At 43.5% G+C, this 21,373-nt stretch overlaps 1 protein-coding gene across 1 annotated transcript in view; it reads right to left on the bottom strand.

Moving 5' to 3' along the window:
* Window positions 1-21,373, bottom strand: part of LOC106608787 (phospholipid-transporting ATPase ABCA1) — a 305,836-nt gene that overhangs the window by 79,512 nt on the left and 204,951 nt on the right. The window contains exons 34-37 of the mRNA XM_014206928.2: window positions 17,290-17,384; window positions 16,891-16,996; window positions 7,337-7,411; window positions 5,857-6,026 (exon numbers count right to left, since the gene is read on the bottom strand). Coding sequence (XP_014062403.2) covers window positions 5,857-6,026; window positions 7,337-7,411; window positions 16,891-16,996; window positions 17,290-17,384 — 446 coding nt within the window. The remainder of the gene's footprint in view (window positions 1-5,856; window positions 6,027-7,336; window positions 7,412-16,890; window positions 16,997-17,289; window positions 17,385-21,373) is intronic.

The raw sequence follows: 21,373 nt of genomic DNA, 5'->3' as shown, positions 1-21,373 counted from the left end.
CAAAGAAATGCCACCCCACACCATGACTGACCCACCGCCAAACCGGTCATGCTTTAGGATGTTGCAGGCAGCAGAATGTTCTCCACGGCGTCTCCAGACTCTGTCACGTCTGTCACATGTGCTCAGTGTGAACCTGCTTCATCTGTGAATAGCACAGGGCGCCAGTGGCGAATTTGCCAATCTTGGTGTTCTCTGGCAAATGCCAAACGTCCTGCACGGTGTTGGGCTGTAAGCACAACCCCCACCTGTGGACGTCGTGCCCTCATACCACCCTCATGGAGTCTGTTTCTAACCGTTTGAGCAGACACATGCTCATTTGTGGCCTGCTGGAGGTCATTTTGCAGGGCTCTGGCAGTGCTCCTCCTGCTCCACTCCTTGCACAAAGGCGGAGGTAGCGGTCCTGTACTACTGACGTTATCTGCCCGAGGGAGTTATCCAACTGGCACCTCCGTCGCGACGTAACCTGAACGCCAATCTGCGGACTGCTAATCGTCAGCTGTCTTATCGGCTGCTATCTGAATAGGTCTATCGGACAATTTTCTTGGACCACTATAACTATAACTATTTTGCCAATTGGACTGGTCCCCCCTACCACACGGAACCCCACTAATTTAAAGACGGAAACGCACGAGGTGGCTAAAAACAGACCTCCCTCCATTTTCTGCCAGCTTGCTACCTATGGTCCGGCTAGCTGTCTGAATCTCACGGGACCCTTATGATCACTCGGCTAAGCATTCCTCTCCTTAATGTCAATATGCCTTGTCCATTGCTGTTCTGGTTAGTGTTTATTGGCTTATTTCACTGTAGAGCCTCTAGCCCTGCTCATTATACCTTACCCAACCTTTCAGTTCCACCAACCACACATGCTATGACATCTTCTGGTTTCAATGATGTTTCTAGAGACAATATCTCTCTCATCTTCACTCAATACCTAGGTTTACCTCCACTGTATTCACATCCTACCATATTTTTGTCTGTACATTATACCTTGAAGCTATTTTATCGCCCCCAGAAACCTGCTCCTTTTACTCTCTATTCTGGACGTCATAGACGACCAATTCTCATAGCTTTTAGCCGTACCCTTATCCTACTCCTCCTCTGCTCCTCTGGTGATGTCGAGGTGAATCCAGGCCCTGCTGTGCCTAGCTCCACTCCTATTCTCCAGGCGCTCTCTTTTGATGACTTCTGTAACCGTAATAACCTTGATTTCATGCATGGTAACATTAGAAGCCTCCTCCCTAAGTTTGTTTTATTCACTGCATTAGCACACTCTGCCAACCCGGATGTCCTAGCCGTGTCTGAATCCTGGCTTAGGAAGTCCACCAAAAACTCTGAAATCTTCATCCCTAACTACAACATTTTCAGACAAGACAGAACAGCCAAAGGGGGCGGTGTTGCAATCTACTGCAGAGATAGCCTGCAGTGTTCTGTCCTACTATCCAGGTCTGTACCCAAACAATTTGAACTTCTACTTTTAAAAATCCATCTCTCTAAAAACAAGTCTCTCACTGTTGCCGCCTGCTATATACCACTCTCTGCCCCCAGCTGTGCTCTGGACACCATATGTGAACTGATTTCCCCCCATCTATCTTCAGAGCTCGTGCTGCTAGGTGACCGAAACTGGGACATGCTTAACAACCCAGCCATCCTACAATCTAAGCTTGATGCCCTCAATCTCACACAAATGATCAATGAACCTACCAGGTACCACCCCAAAGCCGTAAACACGGGCACCCTCATAGATATCATCCTAACCAACTCGCCCTCTAAATACACCTCTGCTGTTTTCAACCAAGATCTCAGCGATCACTGCCTCATTGCCTACATCCGTAATGGGTCAGTGGTCAAACGACCTCCACTCATCACTGTCAAACGCTCCCTGAAACATTTCAGCGAGCAAGCCTTTCTAATCGACCTGGCCCGGGTATCCTGGAAGGATATTGACCTCATCCCGTCAGTAGAGGATGCCTGGTTATTTTTTTTAAATGCCTTCCTCACCATCTTAAATAAGCATGCCCCATTCAAGAAATTTAGAACAAGGAACAGATATAGCCCTTGGTTCTCTCCAGACCTGACTGCCCTTAACCAACACAAAAACATCCTGTGGCATTCTGCAATAGAATCGAACAGCCCCTGTGATATGCAACTTTTCAGGGAAGTTAGAAGCCAATATACACAGGCAGTTAGAAAAGCCAAGGCTAGCTTTTTCAAGCAGAAATTTGCTTCCTGCAACACAAACTCAAAAAAGTTCTGGGACACTGTAAAGTCCATGGGGAATAAGAACACTTCCTCCCAGCTGCCAGCTGCACTGAGGATAGGAAATTCTGTCACCTCCGATAAATCCACTATAATTGAGCATTTTTCTACGGCTGGCCATGCTTTCCACCTGGCTACCCCTACCGTGGTCAACAGCACTGCACCCCCCACAGCTACTCGCCCAAGCCTTCCCCATTTCTCCTTCTCCCAAATCCAGTCAGCTGATGTTCTGAAAGAGCTGCAAAATCTGGACCCCTACAAATCAGCCGGGCTAGACAATCTGGACCCTTTCTTTCTAAAATGATCTGCCGAAATTGTTGCAACCCCTATTACTAGCATGTTCAACCTCTCTTTTGTGTCTTTTGAGATTCCAAAAGATTGGAAAGCAGCTGCTGTCATCCCCCTCTTCAAAGGAGGGGACACTCTTGACCCAAACTGCTACAGACCTATATCTATCCTACCCTGCCTTTCTAAGGTCATCGAAATCCAAGTCAACAAACAGATTACCGACCATTTTGAATCCCACCGCACCTTCTCCGCTATGCAATCTGGTTTCAGAGCTGGTCATGGGTGCACCTCAGCCAATCTCAAGGTCCTAAACGATATCGTAACCGCCATCGACAAGAAACAATACTGTGCTGCCATATTCATTGACCTGGCCAAGGCTTTCGACTCTGTCAATCACCACATTCTCATCGGCAGACTCAATAGCCTTGGTTTCTCTAATGATTGCCTCGCCTGGTTCACCAACTACTTCTCTGATAGAGTTCAGTGTGTCAAATCGGATGGCCTGTTGTCCGGGCCTCTGGTAGTCTCTATGGGGGTGCCACAGGATTCAATTCTTGGGCCAACTCTTCTCTCTGTATACATCAATGATGTCGCTCTTGCTGCTGGTGAGTCTCTGATCCACCTCTACGCAGACGACACCATTCTGTATACTTCAGGCCCTTCCGTGGCCTCCAACTGCTCTTAAATACAAGTAAAACTAAATGCATGCTCTTCAACCGATCGTTGCCCGCCCGTCCAGCATCACTACTCTGGACAGTTCTGACTTAGAATATGTGGACAACTACAAATACCTACAAATAACTGTAAGCTCTCCTTCCAGACTCACATCAATCATCTCCAATCCAAAGTTAAATCTAGAATTGGCTTCCTATTTCGCAACAAAGCATCCTTCACTCATGCTGCCAAACATACCCTCGTAAAACTGACCATCCTACCGATCCTCGACTTCGGCGATGTCATTTACAAAATAGCCTCCAATACCCTACTCAATAAACTGGATGCAGTCTATCACAGTGCCATCCATTTTGTCACCAAAGCCCCATATACTACCCACCACTGCGACCTGTACGCTCGAGTTGGCTGGCCCTCGCTTCATACTCGTCGCCAAACCCACTGGCTCCAGGTCATCTACAAGACCCTGCTAGGTAAAGTCCCCCCTTATCTCAGCTCACTGGTCACCATAGCAGCACCCACCTGTAGCACGCGCTCCAGCAGGTATATCTCTCTGGTCACCCCCAAAGCCAGTTCCTCCTTTGGCCGTCTCTCCTTCCAGTTCTCTGCTGCCAATGACTGGAACGAACTACAAAAATCTCTGAAACTGGAAACACTTATCTCCCTCACTAGCTTTAAGCACCAGCTGTCAGAGCAGCTCACAGATCACTGCACCTGTACATAGCCCATCTATAATTTAGCCCAAACAACTACATCTTCCCCTACTGTATTTATTTATTTATTTTGCTCCTTTGCATCCCATTATTTCTATTTCTACTTTACTTTTCTATTTCTACAAATCTACCATTCCAGTGTTTTACTTGCTATATTGTATTTACTTTGCCACCATGGCCTTTTTTGCCTTTACCTCCCTTATCTCACGTCATTTGCTCACATTGTACATAGACACATTTTTCTACTGTATTATTGACTGTATGTTTGTTTTACTCCATGTGTAACTCTGTGTTGTTGTATGTGACGAACTGCTTTGCTTTATCTTGGCCAGGTCGCAATTGTAAATGAGAACTTGTTCTCAACTTGCCTACCTGGTTAAATAAAGGTGAAATAAAATAAATAAAATAAAAAAATCTGCTCATGCTAGGAGAGCATTGCAGTCAGTCTAGACAAAATGCCTAGACGGAATCTACCCCCTAAATGTTCTACAACCACCACATCACATGTTTCTGTCTGCTCCGTTGAAAACCAGCTCCATTTAAAAGCATACTTTGTGGAGAACAACTCTTGAATTAGGGAAATGACGCAGGGACACAATGCACGATTGCATAGGACACGAACACCCTCACGTTCTTTACTCCTATGCTTCCCTTACTTTTTAACTCTGGTAATCCATGATCTAAAGTTCATCTTTAGATCATGGGTAATAAATTCCCCGCAGGGACCACATGGAGAGAGAGCGAAAGAGAGAGAGAGAGAGAGAGAGAGAGAGAGAGAGAGAGAGAGAGAGAGAGAGCGAGAGAGTGAGAGAGCGAGAGAGCGAGAGAGAGAGAGAGAGAGAGAGAGAGAGAGAGAAATGAGACCAACATAGGAAGAAACAGAGAGAGTGAGAAACAGAGACGGCGAGAAAGAGAGGGGGGGCTGAATCTATTGTACGGAAGGAAAGGCATTGTAATTATCGTCTAGCTACACTTCCATGTCTTTTCTCTCTAACTCAACACTGTCGCTAATACCTGACCACTACATCAATACCTTACTTAGATAGAGGTGGTAACACAAGAAAAGAACAAGGAACTAAATGGTATCTGTGGCATGAGGATCGCATCAGGTGTCAAAGTCGAAACTGACATTTTAGGAAACAAAGTGTGAAAACTGAGGGTAGGCCTAATTTGACATCTACATAGTTCAAATCAAATCAAATTGTAATGGTTGCATACATGTGTTTAGCAGATGTTATTGCGGGTGTAGCGAAATGCTTGTGTTTCTAGCTCCGACAGTGCAGTAATATCTAACAAGTAATATCTAACAATTTCCCTACATATAACCAATACACACAAATCTAAGATAGATGTGCAGTAGAGCTTTAGGTTATGTTATGATGTGATATGTCACTGTATGATATGATGCTATGTTATGCTACTGCTTATTCTATGCTAGGATATGTTATGTAATTATATTCTGCTATAATACTGCATGTCACGTTATATTATGTAATGTTACGTTGTATTATGTTATTTTAGCTTATATTATGCAAGGCTTTTCCTCGATTATGGAGATTGGATAGATGATTGACTCAGGCTGCATTAGACAGTGAAGTCTGGTGGTTTTGTACTTCAATAACGCCCTCATTAATCATAGAGATCTCATGGGGTAGCTGCTTCAGGGCGCCTGGCTGATCTCTTGGGTTATAAAGCAACAGTATCTGAAAGAGTGTGTTCCCCATGGGCTACTCACATGAATGAATCTCCCTCCCTCCCTCCCTCAATCCAATATAATATATACAGGTGAGTTTCCCCAAGACACTGATCCTGGTCATTTTTTCATTTCACCAACAAAAAGTTAAGGTTAGGATTGGGGGAGGGGAAGCTGATCTTAGATCTTTACGTAAGCGAGGCTTTCCCCCGGAGCTGATACATTCCTACTCACAGTGCCTGGTAGGAGAGCTGCGCCTTGGTGAGATTGAGAGGGTGGCTGGAGGAGGAGATGCCGTACTCCCTGGGGTCACGGCCCGTAGGCAGGTTACCCCTCAGGATGGCATTGTTGGCCACGTTGAGGAACGAAACGATCCCGTGCCACGCCTGGTTGTAGAACCACACCTGGAGACATGGCAGATGGTTCATCGCTGTTACAGTTCAAATACAGACCAAGGTTAAGGCTAGTCCTGGGCTAAAAAGAATAAACATTTATGGAAATGATACAGGTTATTCCTGGTAGTTACTCCAGTTCAATGCCATTGTAAAACATGGCCCTTGTGTTAAATTAGCATCTTGATAATACATACAAAATAATAATTGATTTACATACAGTAACAGCAACTACAACAAAAGAAGTAATAACTATCAAAGCTCACAAGTTGAACACAAAGTTATAACAAACGATTGAGGTCTTCTCTCTTTAAGATGCTCCCGGTGCCTGTATCTCCCGTTGTGCAGGAGAAGAATATTCTAGAAAGAGAGCACCCCCGCTGATAGTGCTGGTCTAATTAAGATTAGATGGAGTTTGGGCCTACCGTAACACTGTATCACACATACACACAGTAAAGCACACACACACACATACTCAAAGTGCACGCACACACACACAAGCACATTCATGTGCACCAGCACACACTCAGACTTTTCGTGTCTCTCACACTCTCCACATACACTCCCCAAAGATATTTGTGGTTGACTACAATATCAGCGACTTAAACAATTGCACAGAAAAAATGCCATTTTGGTTTATACAACGCAAGTGCTTAAGTTATTTTGACGGCATTTTCTTTTAATAAATTCCACAATGCATTGGATTCCTTTTTCCTCAACCCCGGGGAGACCTGTTGCTAGACTCCCATTAGATACATCAAACATGGTGGACATCAAAAGAGTGGAAGAGAGTGGAAGTTAATGCTATAAAGAACAGTATGAGGCTAGCTAAGTTAACACTGCTACCACAGAATTCAAGCGGTCTAATTGCATCAAGCATCAATCATAAAGGCTGCTGTTGAATCCATTGGAAAAGTATAACTTCATAACGCTAACAGGATCCATTTTGCACTGTGTTATTCTTCTTTTCGCTGCTTTATCTTGTCTCAATGGAGGATCTCCGTCTAGAATAGAACTCCTGACTGAATAATACATTTATGAAGTCATTTGAACCACTCAACCACTCCCTATGCAGTTTAGGTGTCTGTGATGGGAATTAAGTGATTCAGATGCAGCTCAGATTACATGTAAAACCCAGGAGATGGGCTTGTCTTGTATGATTTGTGATTAGCATCGCTCTACAAAGGAAGATATCTATCTGTGTACCAGCGTTGGACTACCTGCTACTGTATCCTCTCACAAAGCACTCATGATGATGACCAAGCAAAAATGGTAAGGAGCCTCTGAGTCTCTAAGCCTGAAGATGAACAATGATATAATACCTTGACGTTATCCCTGGTCCCAAGCTCTTTCAGGAGCGTCTTGGTGTTCAGAAGGATCTGCTCAGTCGTGTTATCCTAATGAAGGAGAGAATAATAATAATAACAAGAGAACAAGGCTTAATTGGACACACTTGGGAAAATACATATCCCCTTTGAAATGCAAAACATCATGGAACAGCAATATCTCTAGATTGCTGAGGCCCACTTATTTACTTATTCTATATAGGCTGGAGAAGTAGCATTATTTAGCTTGTTATTTCAGCAAACCTGCAGCACTGACTTCCGCTTGCAACCCTCCCCCCCTCCATTGTCATGGTTTATAAAAGTTCTAGAAGGGAGGTAGGGTAGTCCTACATATGAGATGCTTGATACATATGACCGCTGGGTACTAGCGCTATAGAGGGCAGGTGGGAGTGGGAACCGAATGGGTCAGCGTTGGGGCCAAATATTTTCGCCAACCCAGCACTGCCTTCCACTTGCATCTGTCTCCTATTTCTTTTAAAAAAAAATTCTCTCTTTTCTCACTATAGAAATTCCTCCACATGGTGTTATAACATATAACACAGTGGTGTGGGTGGGCCACATGGGTTGCGTAAAAAAAAATACACTATGGTCATGTTTCATGTGAAATGGGCCTTGGGATGAGTGCTGCTGAGAACCGTGTGATTTGTGATGGCCCGTCGTCACGCCTGTGCCCAGGTCCAGCTCAGCCTGGCCCGGTGCACACTGCATGCATTACACGTGTCATATAAATGCAAATGGTTCCTTCGGTCTGCAGGCAACTCAAATCAAAAGCCTACAATACGAGAGGTAGGAAGAGAGGGACAGGGGAAGGAGAAAAGGAGGGAAGGAGAGGGTAGAGAGGGAGGGAGAAAAACAGAGGGAGTAAGAGAAAGGAGGAGGGAGTGTTTGCACTATTTAGGAGAAACACTCAGAACACCGACCATCTAATTTATTATTAATGAACTCAGGAACTACAAGCCCTTTTTTCTGTCTGTAACTCACTCTTTCTCCAAGATTTTAACATCATTTGCTTTTCAAATCAAATTGTATTTGTCACATGCGCTGAATACAACAGGTGTAGACCTTACAGTGAAATGCTTATTTACCAGGCCTAAACCAACAATGCAGTTTTAAGAAAAATAAGTGATAAAGTATTTACTAAATGAACTGAAGTAAAAAATAAATAAATTAAACTTCTCCCTTCTGAAGAATGGGGAGTGAGGGAGGAGGAAACTGGAGGGGGGTGAGGTGGAGGGAGAAAGGTCCTGGCGCAGGATGGCACCATAGTGGGCATGGCAGTGGAATGGGTTCTTCCTGAGGATTAGCTCCTCGTTCCACTGGCATTGTTTCTGTTGCAGACGGGAAGACACGTGGCGGGAGAGATAGAGGGGGGTTAGGGAATTACGGAAAACGCTTACTGATGCTTATCCCTTATGAAACGACTTCCTCCTCAAGGGCGATGGTGCTCGTATGGCCAATGACCCGGACACCCACACAGCCACAGCCAGCGATACAATGGTGGCACGATGCGTTCTGTCGAGCGCGTGACGAGAAATCTGTTTTGGCTCTCAAAACACTGTATGAGACTACTTTATTGACTAGTCTTTCCTAATTGTCTTCGAGCATGGTGTGTTTTGTTTTTGCCATGTCATAATATCTTCCTTCCTCATCCTATTCGATCCCAGAATCCTTTGCCACATGAGTCTCATTTCAATTTCAACTTTCACCCCCCACAAAAAAACTATCAAACACACACTTAAAAGCTAGCCCAGTCAGGTGACATAGTAGAAGAGTACAGAGAGACTAGCCTATTATTTAAATAGGCTAGTCAGTTAAGAACAAATTCTTATTTAGAATGACAGCCTACCAAAAGGCACAAGGTCTCTTGCGGGGACGTGGGCCTGGAATTAAAATGTTTAAATAATAATAAATACAACATAAATATAGGACAAAACACACATCACAACAAGAGAGACAACACTACACTACATAAAGAGAGACCTAAGACAACAACATAGCAAGGCAGCAACACATGACACACAGCATGGTAGCAACACAACATAACAACAACATGGTAGCAACACAACATGGTAGCAGCACAAAACATGGTACAATCATTATTGGGCACAGTCAACAGCATAAAGGTTAAGTAGGTGGAGACAACAATACATCACATAAAACAGCCACAACTGTCAGTAAGAATGTCCATGATTGAGTCTTTGAATGAAGAGATTGAGATAAAACTGTCCAGTTTGAGTGTTTGTTGCAGCTCGTTCCAGTCGCTAGCTGCAGCGAACTGAAAAGAGGAGCAACCCAGGGATGTGTGTGCTTTGGGGACCTTTAACAGAATGTGACTGGCAGAACGGGTGTTGAAGGTGGAGGATGAGAGCTGCAGTAGATATCTCAGATAGGGGGGAGTGAGGCCTAAGAGAGTTAAAAAAATGATTATCAACCAGTGGGTCTTGCGACAGGTATACAGAGATGACCAGTTTACAGAGGAGTATAGAGTGCAGTGATGTGTCCTATAAGGAGCATTGGTGGCAAATCTGATGGCTGAATGGTAAAGAACATCTAGCCGCTCGAGAGCACCCTTACCTGCCGATCTATAAATTATGTCTCCGTAATCTAGCATGGGTAGGATGGTCATCTGAATCAGGGTTAGTTTGGCAGCTGGGGTGAAAGAGGAGTGATTACAATAGAGGAAACCAAGTCTAGATTTAACTTAGGCCTGCAGCTTTGATATGTCCTGAGAGAAGGACAGTGCACCGTCTAGCCATACTCCCAAGTACTTGTATGAGGTGACTATCTCAAACTCTAAACCCTCAGAGGTAGTAATCACACCAGTGGGAAGAGGGGCATTCTTCTTACCAAACCCCATGACCTTTGTTTTGGAGGTGTTCAGAACAAGGTTAAGGGTAGAGAAAGCTTGTTGGACACTAAGAAGGCTTTGTTGTAGAGCATTTAACACAAAATCCGGGGAGGGGCCAGCTGAGTATAAGACTGTATCATATGCATGTAAATGGATGAGAGAGCTTCCCACTGCCTGAGCTATGTTGTTGATGTAAATTGAGAAGAGCATGGGGCCTAGGATTGAGCCTTGGGGTACTCCCTTGGTGACAGGCAGTGGCTGAGACAGCAGATTTTCTGACTTTATACACTGCACTCTTTGAGAGAGGTATTTAGCAAACCAGGCCAAAGACACCTCATAGACACCAATACTCCTTAGCCGGCCCACAAGAATGGAATGTTCTACCGTATCAAAAGCTTTGGACAAGTCAATAAAAATAGTAGCACAATATTGCTTAGAATCAAGGGCAATGGTGACATAATTGAGTGCAGTGACACTTCCATAACCTGAGCGGAAACCAGATTGCAAACCAGAGAGAATACTATAGACATTGATTATTGACAAGTTTTCCAACACTTTTGATAAACAGGGCAAAATAGAAATATGCCTATAACAGTCAGTTGGGATCAGCTTGATCTCCCCCTTTAATAAAGGACGAACTGTGGCTGCCTTCCAAGCAATGGGAACCTCCCCAGAAAGTAGAGACAGGTTAAAAACGTTGGAGATAGGCTTGGCGATGATAGGGGTAGGAACCTTAACCTGTTATGGCTAGGGGGCAGTATTTTCACGGCTGGATAAAAAACGTACCCGATTTAATCTGGTTACTACTCCTGCCCAGTAACTAGAATATGCATATAATTATTGGCTTTGGATAGAAAATACCCTAAAGTTTCTAAAACTGTTTGAATGGTGTCTGTGAGTATAACAGAACTCATATGGCAGGCAAAAACCTGAGAAGATTTCATGCAGGAAGTGGCCTGTCTGACAAGGTGTCGTTCTTCTTGTCTCTGTTTATTGAAGAGTGAGGATCTTAGCTGTCCCGTGACACTTCCTACGGCTGCCATAGGCTCTCAGAAGGCGGCAAAACGCTGAATCGTGGCTTTGCAGGCTCTGGCTGAAACAAAGTAGCGCGTTTGGGTAGTGGCTGGTTACAGTACTGTGAGACTCAGGCTCGTGCCCGCGTCGACCGAAAGCTTTGTTTTCTTTCCTCTGTTTAGCTAAATGGACATTCCCGGTCGGAATATTATCTCTTTTTTACGAGAAAAATTGCATAAAAATGGATTTTAAACAGCGGTTGACATGCTTCGAAGTACGGTAATGGAATATTTAGATTTTTTTTGTCACGAATTGCGCCATGCGCGCGACCCTGATTTACCATTTCGGATAGTGTCTGGGACGCACGAACAAAACACCGCTATTCGGATATAACGATGGATTATTTTGGACCAAACCAACATTTGTTATTGAAGTAGCTGTCCTGGGAGTGCATTCTGACGAAGACAACAAAAGGTAATCAGACTTTTATAATAGTAAATCTGATATTGGTGAGTGCTAAACTTGCCGGGTGTCTAAATAGCTAGCCCGTGATGGCTGGGCTATGTACTTAGAATATTGCAAAATGTGCTTTCACCAAAAAGCTATTTTAAAATCGGACATATCGAGTGCATAGAGGAGTTCTGTATCTATAATTCTTAAAATAATTGTTATGCATTTTGTGAACGTTTATCGTGAGTAATTTAGTAAATTGTTAGCAAATTCCCCAGAAGTTTGCTAGTTCTGAACGTCACATGCTAATGTAAAAAGCTGTTTTTTGATATAAATATGAAATTGTTTGAACAAAACATGCATGTATTGTATAACATAATGTCCTAGGTGTGTCATCTGATGAAGATCATCAAAGGTTAGTGCTGCATTTAGCTGTCTTCTGGGTTTTTGTGACATTATATGCTAGCTTGAAAAATGGGTGTCTGATTATTTCTGGCTGGGTACTCTGCTGACATAATCTAATGTTTTGCTTTCGTTGTAAAGCCTTTTTGAAATCGGACAGTGTGGTTAGATTAACCAGAGTCTTGTCTTTAAATAGCTGTAAAATAGTCATATGTTTGAGAAATTGAAGTAATAGGATTTTTAAGGTATTTGAAAATCGCGCCACTGGATTACACTGGCTGTTACGTAGGTGGGACGATTACGTCCCGCCTAGCCCATAGAGGTTAAACTGCTCCGGTTATTACCCAGTTCTGCTCTCCTGCGCCTGACTTCCCTGCAGCCAGTCATGCACCCCTTATACGATGTGCTCTCCTCCTCCCCCCTTTTCCTTCACTTGTGGACAGCTGATGTGCAAAACACATCAGTTGTCTGTGACCAGACTAAAAAACCTATCCAAGCCAAACCTTTATATCATAACCTCTAACCACTACACACAGCCTACCTACATCGTTGGCACAATATTAACGTCATATGCAATTCAGTTAAGACCAAATTCTTATTTACAATGGCGGCCTAAACCGGCCAAACCCGGACAACACTGGGCCAATTGTGCGCCACCCTATGGCTCTCCCAATCACGGCCATTCGGGTGCCCAGTTTACTTTCTAAATGTAATCTGTTACAGTTACTAGTTAACTGTCCAAAATTGTAATCAGTAAGTAACTGTTGGGTTACCCAAACTCAGTAACATAATCTGATTACATTCCATTACTTTTAGATGACTTTCCCCTTAAGAGGCATTAGATGAAGACAAAAATGTATGTTACCATTTCAATGACATATATTGCAGGATAAATCAATGTTACGGTTTACATAGATGTGTCAGGAATCCCGCTTCCTGAGTCTGTTTCTGCCTGAGATGACTGTTTTGTTTAAGTGTTGTCTAAGGTTCCTGAACGCACCCTGTCTGGTTGCCAGGCAACGAGGTTAGGCGGGAGATCTATTTATTACCCGCACCTGCATCTCATCAACCTTCTGCACACCTGGTCCTGATCTTCACCTCTTCTTAAACCCTGAGCTGACATCCATTCCCTGCCGGATCGTTAGCAACGAACAGTATGTTGTGCCAGCGTATCAGCCTCATGTTTCTTGAGATAGTTTTGTTGTTTTGTGCTTGTTACTGGTTACTCACTCCCATTTACTCTGTCTACAGTCATTCTCCCGGAACATTCAACTCCCTTAACTGGCCGTCGGTGGATACAGTGACTTCATTGGATCAACCCATTTACTCTCATCAACTCACCTCCGCTGCCGCTCCGTCTCCTGGATCACTCAAATTACACATCAAGACTACCAATAAATACTCACCTTCATTTTACTCACCTTGTCCTGGTCTGCTTCTGGGTTCTGTCTTAGAGAATCTTGACAAGATGCCCATTTATGGATGTTAAATGTTACTTTATAGGTTGGTTATGTAGACTTCTTCTAACCCATCGCTTTCTACTACATATAATAATACGATTCAATAACATCTTTATATTAAAAACCAAAGTCTATCAGAATTACAGTCATTCCAATAAATGTTATACCCCTTGATCTTCAAGAATAGGACTTTGAAATATGGAAGTATAGATTAGCCAAATTGTTTTACCTGAGCATGATCCCAAAACTAATGACTTATTAGCAACACTACTCATGGAGGACTGATTGTAGACTACAGGAAAAGGAGGACCGAGCACGCCCCCAATCTCAACGACGGGAATATAGTGGGGCAGGTTGAGAGCTTCAAGTTTCTTGGTGTCCACATCACCAACAAACTATCATGGTCCAAACACACCAAGATAGTCGTGAAGAGGGCACGACAAAGTCTATTCCCCCTCAGGAGACTGAAAAGATTTGGCATGGGTCCTCAGATCCTCAAAAAGTTCTACAGCTGCACCATTGAGAGCATCCTGACTGGTTGCATCACTGTCTGGTATGCCAACTGCTCGGCCTCCGACCGCAAGGCAATACAGAGGGTAGTGCGTACGGCCCAGTACATCACTGGGGCCAAGCTTCCTGCCAACCAGGACCTCTATACTTGGCGGTGTCAGAGGAACTAAACATTGTCAAAGACTCCAGCCACCCTAGTCATAGACTGTTCTCTCTGCTACTGCACGGCAAGCGGTACCGGAGCCCAGTCTAGGTCCAAAAGGCTTCTTAACAGCTTCTTCCCCCAAGCCATAAGACTCCTGAACAGCTAATCAAATGGCTACCCTGACTATTTGCATTGCCCCCTCTTTATTGAACACACAGTGTAAACATTCACAGTGCAGGGTAGGAAATGTATGTGAACTTGGATTTAATAACTGGATGAACCTCCTTTGGCAGTAATAACCCCAACCAAATGTTTTCTGTAGTTGTGGATCAGACCTGCGCATCGGTCAGTAGGAATTTTGGACCATTCCTCTTTACAAACCTGTTTCAGTTCAGCAATATTCTTGGATATCTGGTGTGAACCGTACTCTTGAGGTCATGCCACAGCATCTCAATCGGATTGAGGTCAGGACTCTAAGTGGGCCACTCCAGAAGGCGTATTTTCTTCTCTTGAAGCCATTCTGTTGTTGATTTACTTCTGTGTTTTGGGTTATTGTCCTGTTGCATCACCCAACTTTTGTTGAGCTTCAATTGGCGGACAGATAGCTTTACATTTTTCTGAAAAATGTCTTGATGAATTTGGGAATTCATTTTTCCGTCGATGATAGCAAGCTGTCCAGGCCCTGAGGCAGCAAAGCAGCCCCAAACCATGATGCTCCCTCCACCATACTTTATAGCTGGGATGAGGATTTGATGTTGGTGTGCTATGGCTTTTTATTGTGTGTTCCTTCCAAACAACTCAACTTTAGTTTAATCTGTCCACAGAATATTTTGCCAGTAGAGCTATGGAATATTGCGAACTTCAGACGTGCAGCAATGCTTTTTTTTGGACAGCAGTGGCTTCTTCCATGGTGTCCTTCCATGAACACCATTCTTCTTTAGTGTTTTACGTATGGTAGAATTGTCAGCTGAGATGTTAGCATGTTCCAGATATTTCTGTAAGTCTTTAGCTAAAACTTGAGGATTCTTCTTAACCTCATTGAGCATTCTGCGCTGTGCTCTGGGCAGTCATCTTTGCAGGATGGCCACTCCGAGGGAGAGTAGCAACACTGCTGAACTTTAACCTTAGATGCATGTGATAGCTAAATAAGCAAAAGCGGAAGTGAAAAAAAATACAACAAAATATCTCTTTCTCGCTCTCTCTCTCTTGCGTCTAAACTGTTCAACTATTGTCTTTCCCTTTTTGAGTCAACCACTCACCACATTTTATGCACTGCAGTGCTAGCTAGCAGTAGCATATGCTTTCAGTACTAGATTCATTCTCTGATATTTTGATTGGGTGGGCAACATATCAGTTCATGCTGTAAGAGCTCTGATAGGTTGGAGAACCTCCTCCAGAGGTTGTCATAATTATTGTGTATGTTTATGGAAGGGGGTGAGAACCACAAGCCTCCTAGGTTTTGTATTATAGTCAATGTACCAAGAGGAGGACGGAAACTAGCTGAACTCTGGCTACATCATGGTGCCACTCTACAGAGTGCTGTTGATGCTACTGTAGACCTTCATGGCAAAACAGTGTGTTTGAATCAATTATTTGGTGACGTGAATATATTTAGTATAGTTTTATCTAAAAAGGATAACTTTAATGTTTCACTATTTTTATGATCTTCACTAAGAAGAAAGGTCCTCCCCTGAGGAGATTCCACTGCTAGAGTACACTGTATACTACTGTTCTTTCTCTGTCTGCAACCCCAGCAGACACAGGTTTGTGTTCCAAATGGCACTCTATTCACTTTGTAGTGCACTTATTTTGACCAGGGCCCAAGGGGTATCATTTGGGACGCAACCACAGTCAGTGAGCCAGACATATCCCACTTTAAAAAGGGAAAGGCACAGAGCTGGGAACGGCTGATGTTCAGCCATTATAGTTACATCATCACTGCGGCTGTGAATCAAAGTCGTGTTAGTGTGGAGAATCCATAGCCTGAAGAAGTGCCCTGGAGAAGGATGGTTAAGACACCCAAGGGAGAGTAACACTGATCTTGAATGACTTCATTTGCCTTTTTTCTTTTAAAGTTTGAGGTCCGGACCGCCTACAGGTTTGAACATTTAATGAGTGTGTGTGTGTGTGTGTGTGTGTGTGTGTGTGTGTGTGTGTGTGTGTGTGTGTGTGTGTGTGTGTGTGTGTGTGTGTGTGTGTGTGTGTGTGTGTGTGTGTGTGTGTCAGAGAGATAGATAGAGGGGTGTGTGTACACTTGTTTGAATGTGTTGAGGAGAAAAAGAGGAAGAAGTAAATATATTAGATGCATCTGAGACAATCATACCCAGTTTCCATGGACACCCAAAAGTCTATCTGGGTTTTAACTTTCCTTCGAGTTTGATTTGAAGGTAATGTATTGAAATTCAAGAGTCTGAAATTCAAGAGTCACTCAAGCAGATTCGATCTCATGTTTCAGAAAGAGCACAAGCTTAGCGTTAGTGATTGGTTTCTTACGTCCATGCATAATTGAATGTAGATAAACAACATTCCAAGCACCTCTGTGAATTGAGATCTCCGTAGATCCCTTCTGGCTTTCAACCACAGCAAACGTACCTTTATCCTCCCACAAGGGAAGATATTAAATCAATGCGTTTTCCCTCAGAAGTCAAGCTGTTCCACAGCTGGCAGTAAGGCCACCACTATCCCAATATCCATAGCATACCTGGGGGGAATTGAATAGGCTTTTCAAATCCCTGATTACAGCTTCAATTTCCGGTTCAGTCATCCTGACTTGGGAGTTAACTCCTCCAACGGAAATCCCTCCGTACCTTGAGTGTTGGGTAGTGGTGGCAGGGGTGCGGGCAAAGATCAGAGTACAAATGAATAAGATATGAACGCGCATGGACACACAAACACACAAATAAATGCACACACATGCAGACACACACATACACAAACAACACACAGTACCATTTAATTTGACTCTTGACTCATGAGTTATAATTAGTGGGACTTAGAACTTTACATTACACGTTATCTTAGATAACAACTTCGGTCACATTGTTGGCATTATTGAACATTCAAAGTTATGTAAGTGCTACCGAGCACAGAGTGAGAGTACCTTTTTCTGCCTGCTTTCTCATATGTCTTCAAGAGGAAGTCTGTCATGTTCCTCCCTGTCAGGTTCTGCAGTGTGTCCGTAGTATTCTGGGTCCTCTGGAAATACATGATAATGAAAAGTTATTACTTCTAACATACATAGATTTTCTTCAGCCCAGAACTCATCAACATGTGACGTGCATTTCACTACAGTATACAGACTTCTCAGGCAGTCATTGGCTCTGAGAAAAAGGTGGAACAATTGACATTCAAAGCAACAAATATAATAGCAGTACCATGCATATGCCATTTAGCAGACAGTTTTTATCCAAAGTAACACAGTCATACATCAACACAATTTACATATGGGTGGCCCCAATGGGAATCAAACCCATGACCCCCAGCGTTGCAAGTGCCTTGCTCTACGAACTGAGCCACACAGCATGGTTCCAGATAGTGTATTGTGCAAACTTTGGAAATCCAGGCTCCATGATCCTAATCTGACAGAAGTTCAGCCAAAACAATGGCCACCATCCTAACACAACCGAGTCTGAAACACCTCCATCAATGCAGAATCATTGCGCGATAGTGGCACCGGCCACATTTCAAACCATAAACAACTCATATATGCATGGCGCTGTGGAACCCAACCAAGCACTCTGAACCCGATCATAATAGTCAATTAATGAGCCTGTTGGAACCTTCCCCGTCCCCGTGATGCAGCCAAAGCTGTGGCTAATGTCAAAGGGCTCTAATTAGCACGTACTCTGCATACATTGGCACATTCAGACAATTAGGGAAGACACGACACAGTGGTGCGTTTCCACTCCACATATCCTCCACAGCCACATCCAACAACTAGCACCTCCCTGTCTGGCCCAGTTCATTTCAGGGCAGCGGGATACAAAACTGATTAGGCTGATTCCTTGGCAAGGCACATGGAGACTGCTTATTAGGATCCAGAACCCCCCTCCCCTACCCTCCCTCCCATATTCCCTCACACTCCCCCCAAGCCGAGCATCGAGCCCCTACACCCCCCCCCACCCCCCACCCTGACTCCCTTTAACCAAATGTGTTCTATCCACCCTTCCCTGGGTTCCTAGCTTAGCGCGCTAACCGAGGATAAACACTGCACTCGGAGAGAGACTACTGTTTAAATAAACGCCCCCACACCGATTAGCCGTGTTTGTACGCCTCTTTTCTATTTGTTGTTCGGTAATGACATGGATATGTATGCAAACAGGCGTTGGTTCATTAATTAATTCCTAGCTTGGTTGGGGTGAGGGGCCGGATTAGGAGGGGAGAGGGAAAAGAGAGGTTCCATTCCGAAAGCTTACCTGTCCCCCTGATACATATTTAGATGGTTTTATGTTATTGTTTTTACAGATGAGTGCCCAGTAATCTAAATAATCCGACCAGGATTTATTTGGTTATATAGTTCGACTTTCCAGGTCCACCCCTAGTCTAACTGTAGATACAGGCCAGCTGCAAAAAAATGCAGTCTGTAATAGCAGAACTCAATTCCAAATGACATGAACATACAGTACATTGATTAAGCTTTGTACTATATATCCACTGCATACCATTAGTTATCTGCAAAATGAACCATGTGATTTTGAATGTAGTTAAAAATGTAGTTACTGTAATAGTGAAACAACTAGGAAGTTTTGTAACAGGAAGAAGATGAGACCCCACACTGTTTACCGTTGAACAATCTGGGTCTCCGTTACGAGCAGCAAGCACTTCGCATTAAACAAACAGATGGTTAGAGTGTTGACTGTACTGTGTACAATGAGCCTGAGCTCACAGCTCCGACAGCCAGCACGAGTCGAATTGCATTGGCCGTATTTCACCTCCTCCAATCGAAATCACAGATAAGTTGACATTGCTTCCAACACTCAATGGGCGTGTGTCCTAATATGGACACCGTACAAATCAGCTTTTTATATAGGTCATAGAAAGATATCAGAGGACAAGTTCATTGTAATGGCAATTTTTTTTGAATGAAATAGTATCAAAGCATGTGTTTGATACCTTTCTATTTATTCCATTTCAGCCATTACAATGAACCTGTCCTCGGATATCTCCTCCCACCTTGCCACTTCTGATCACAGTTATTTACCTGGAACGTTCTCTCTCTTCACTTGGCATTCTATACTTCACATCACTCATTCCACACGCGTATGCCACTCTCGACCACATGACGGCAGGTTGATGACACACAGGAGAGGCAAACAGGAGAGAGGCAAATGTAAACTCAGAATAATCAAATCTGGGGAATAAGCTGGCACGCTGCGGTGTTGGAGAGACGATAAGAGAATAGGCTTCTTATTAATCTCTGCACACAGTCTCTGTATCTTGGGAAACCTCAATAACCAACTTCCAATTCAACCTGGCACAAACAAATGCAATCTTTGGGACGTAGAGTTCTGCTTAAAGCTATGTGAACCACCTGCTGTACGTAGCTATGCAGGCCTAGGCTGAGTTTCACTCATCTAGTTTGGTGATTTCGTCAGAAATGCTGAATTATTATCAAGTCAATTTTGTTTTCTGATGTTTTTAAAAGACAACATTTAATTGTCATTTTCAGAAATGCATGACTTGTAATTCTCATTTCCTGTCAAAAGTGCTGCACCTGTCTTGTTGATAGAGGTGGATTTGGCAAAGTAACTGCTAGTAAGTTATTTGTAAATACTAGGAACTAAAGTGATGGATTGTGACTCAAAACGTATCTTGTTGGCAGGAAATTACAAGGAATTTCTGTATATGTTGGCAGCAGCAAGTGGAACTTGCATTTGTGTGCATACGTGCATGTTTTGAATACATTTGCTCAAATATCACTGAGTGGATCAACCTCCAACGTAAGGCTGTGTTCAAAATAATACATACAAGAGACATTGCCATTTTTACAAGTCAACACTGCCTAGCTGCAGTTTTACTAAAATAAATAAATACATTTACAGGGCCTCATTCCACCATCTGCCTCATCTTGCAACCTCACAACCTTTTCACTTTTGTTTTCCAATGTGCCCTTCCTTACTGAACGCTTCGCTTCGGACAGGTCATTTAACACTAGAATGGATCTTGGGGGTAGAAGCCAAAATGACAAATCAACAGTAGCCTCTTAGAGCAAAGATGTGACCGACCCATATCGTGTGTTCTGTCTGCTTGAATTCAGGTTGCAGGACTTGTCAGTACATAGTGTTGTTCATTATCTGACTATCAACCTCAAAGAGAGGCCTAGGCTGGCCAATAGGAAGATCCGTTCCCAATAAACTGAACTCTGATTCATATTGTTAAGAAGATAATACAATGGAATTGGTCATGCACAATAGAATAAAAATGCCATGCCAGGACAACACACCCAAAGCAAAGTGCAAGTTATTAAAACCATCCAGGCCAAGTGTGCAGCACCGCCAATTAAAAAAGAGAAGTAAATTAGTATCAAATATCAAGGCCTAGTTTTGAACATCCCTTCTGAAAAAGACAGCATACAGTAGACCAACATAGGCTGGACCAGCATAAGTCAAACTAGCAGATTGGATTAGTTTAGAAAATTGTATGTTATTTATCTTTGTTTTAAACAATTTAAAAGGCAATGCTACCAAATACTAATTGAGTGTATGTAAACTTCTGACCCACTGGGAATGTGATGAAAGAAATAAAAGCTGAAATAAATAATTCTCTCTACTATTATGCTGACATACCACAGTCTTAAAATAAAGTTATGATCCTAACGATGGCTATTTAAGAGTCTGACGGCCTTGAGATAGATGTTGTTTTTCTGTCTCTTGGCCCCAGCTTTGATGCACCTGTACTGACCTCGCCTTCTGGATGATAGCGGGGTGAACAGGCAGTGGCTCAGGTAGTTGTTGTGCTTGATGATCTTTTTGGCCTTCCTGTGACATCGGGAGCTGTAGGTGTCCTGGAGGGCAGGTAGTTTGCCCCCGATGATGCGTTGGGCTGCACCACCCACTGGAGAGCCCTGCGGTTGTGGGCAGTGCAGTTACTGTACCAGGCAGCCTGACAGGATGCTTTCAATTGTGCATCTGTAAAAGTGTGTGAGGGTTTTAGGTGCCAAGCCAAATTTCTTCAGCCTCCTTAGG

The sequence above is a fragment of the Salmo salar genome, chromosome ssa07 (genome assembly GCF_905237065.1).
Source record: "Salmo salar chromosome ssa07, Ssal_v3.1, whole genome shotgun sequence".
NCBI lineage: Eukaryota > Metazoa > Chordata > Actinopteri > Salmoniformes > Salmonidae > Salmo > Salmo salar.
This window is presented reverse-complemented; position numbering and strand designations above follow the sequence as displayed.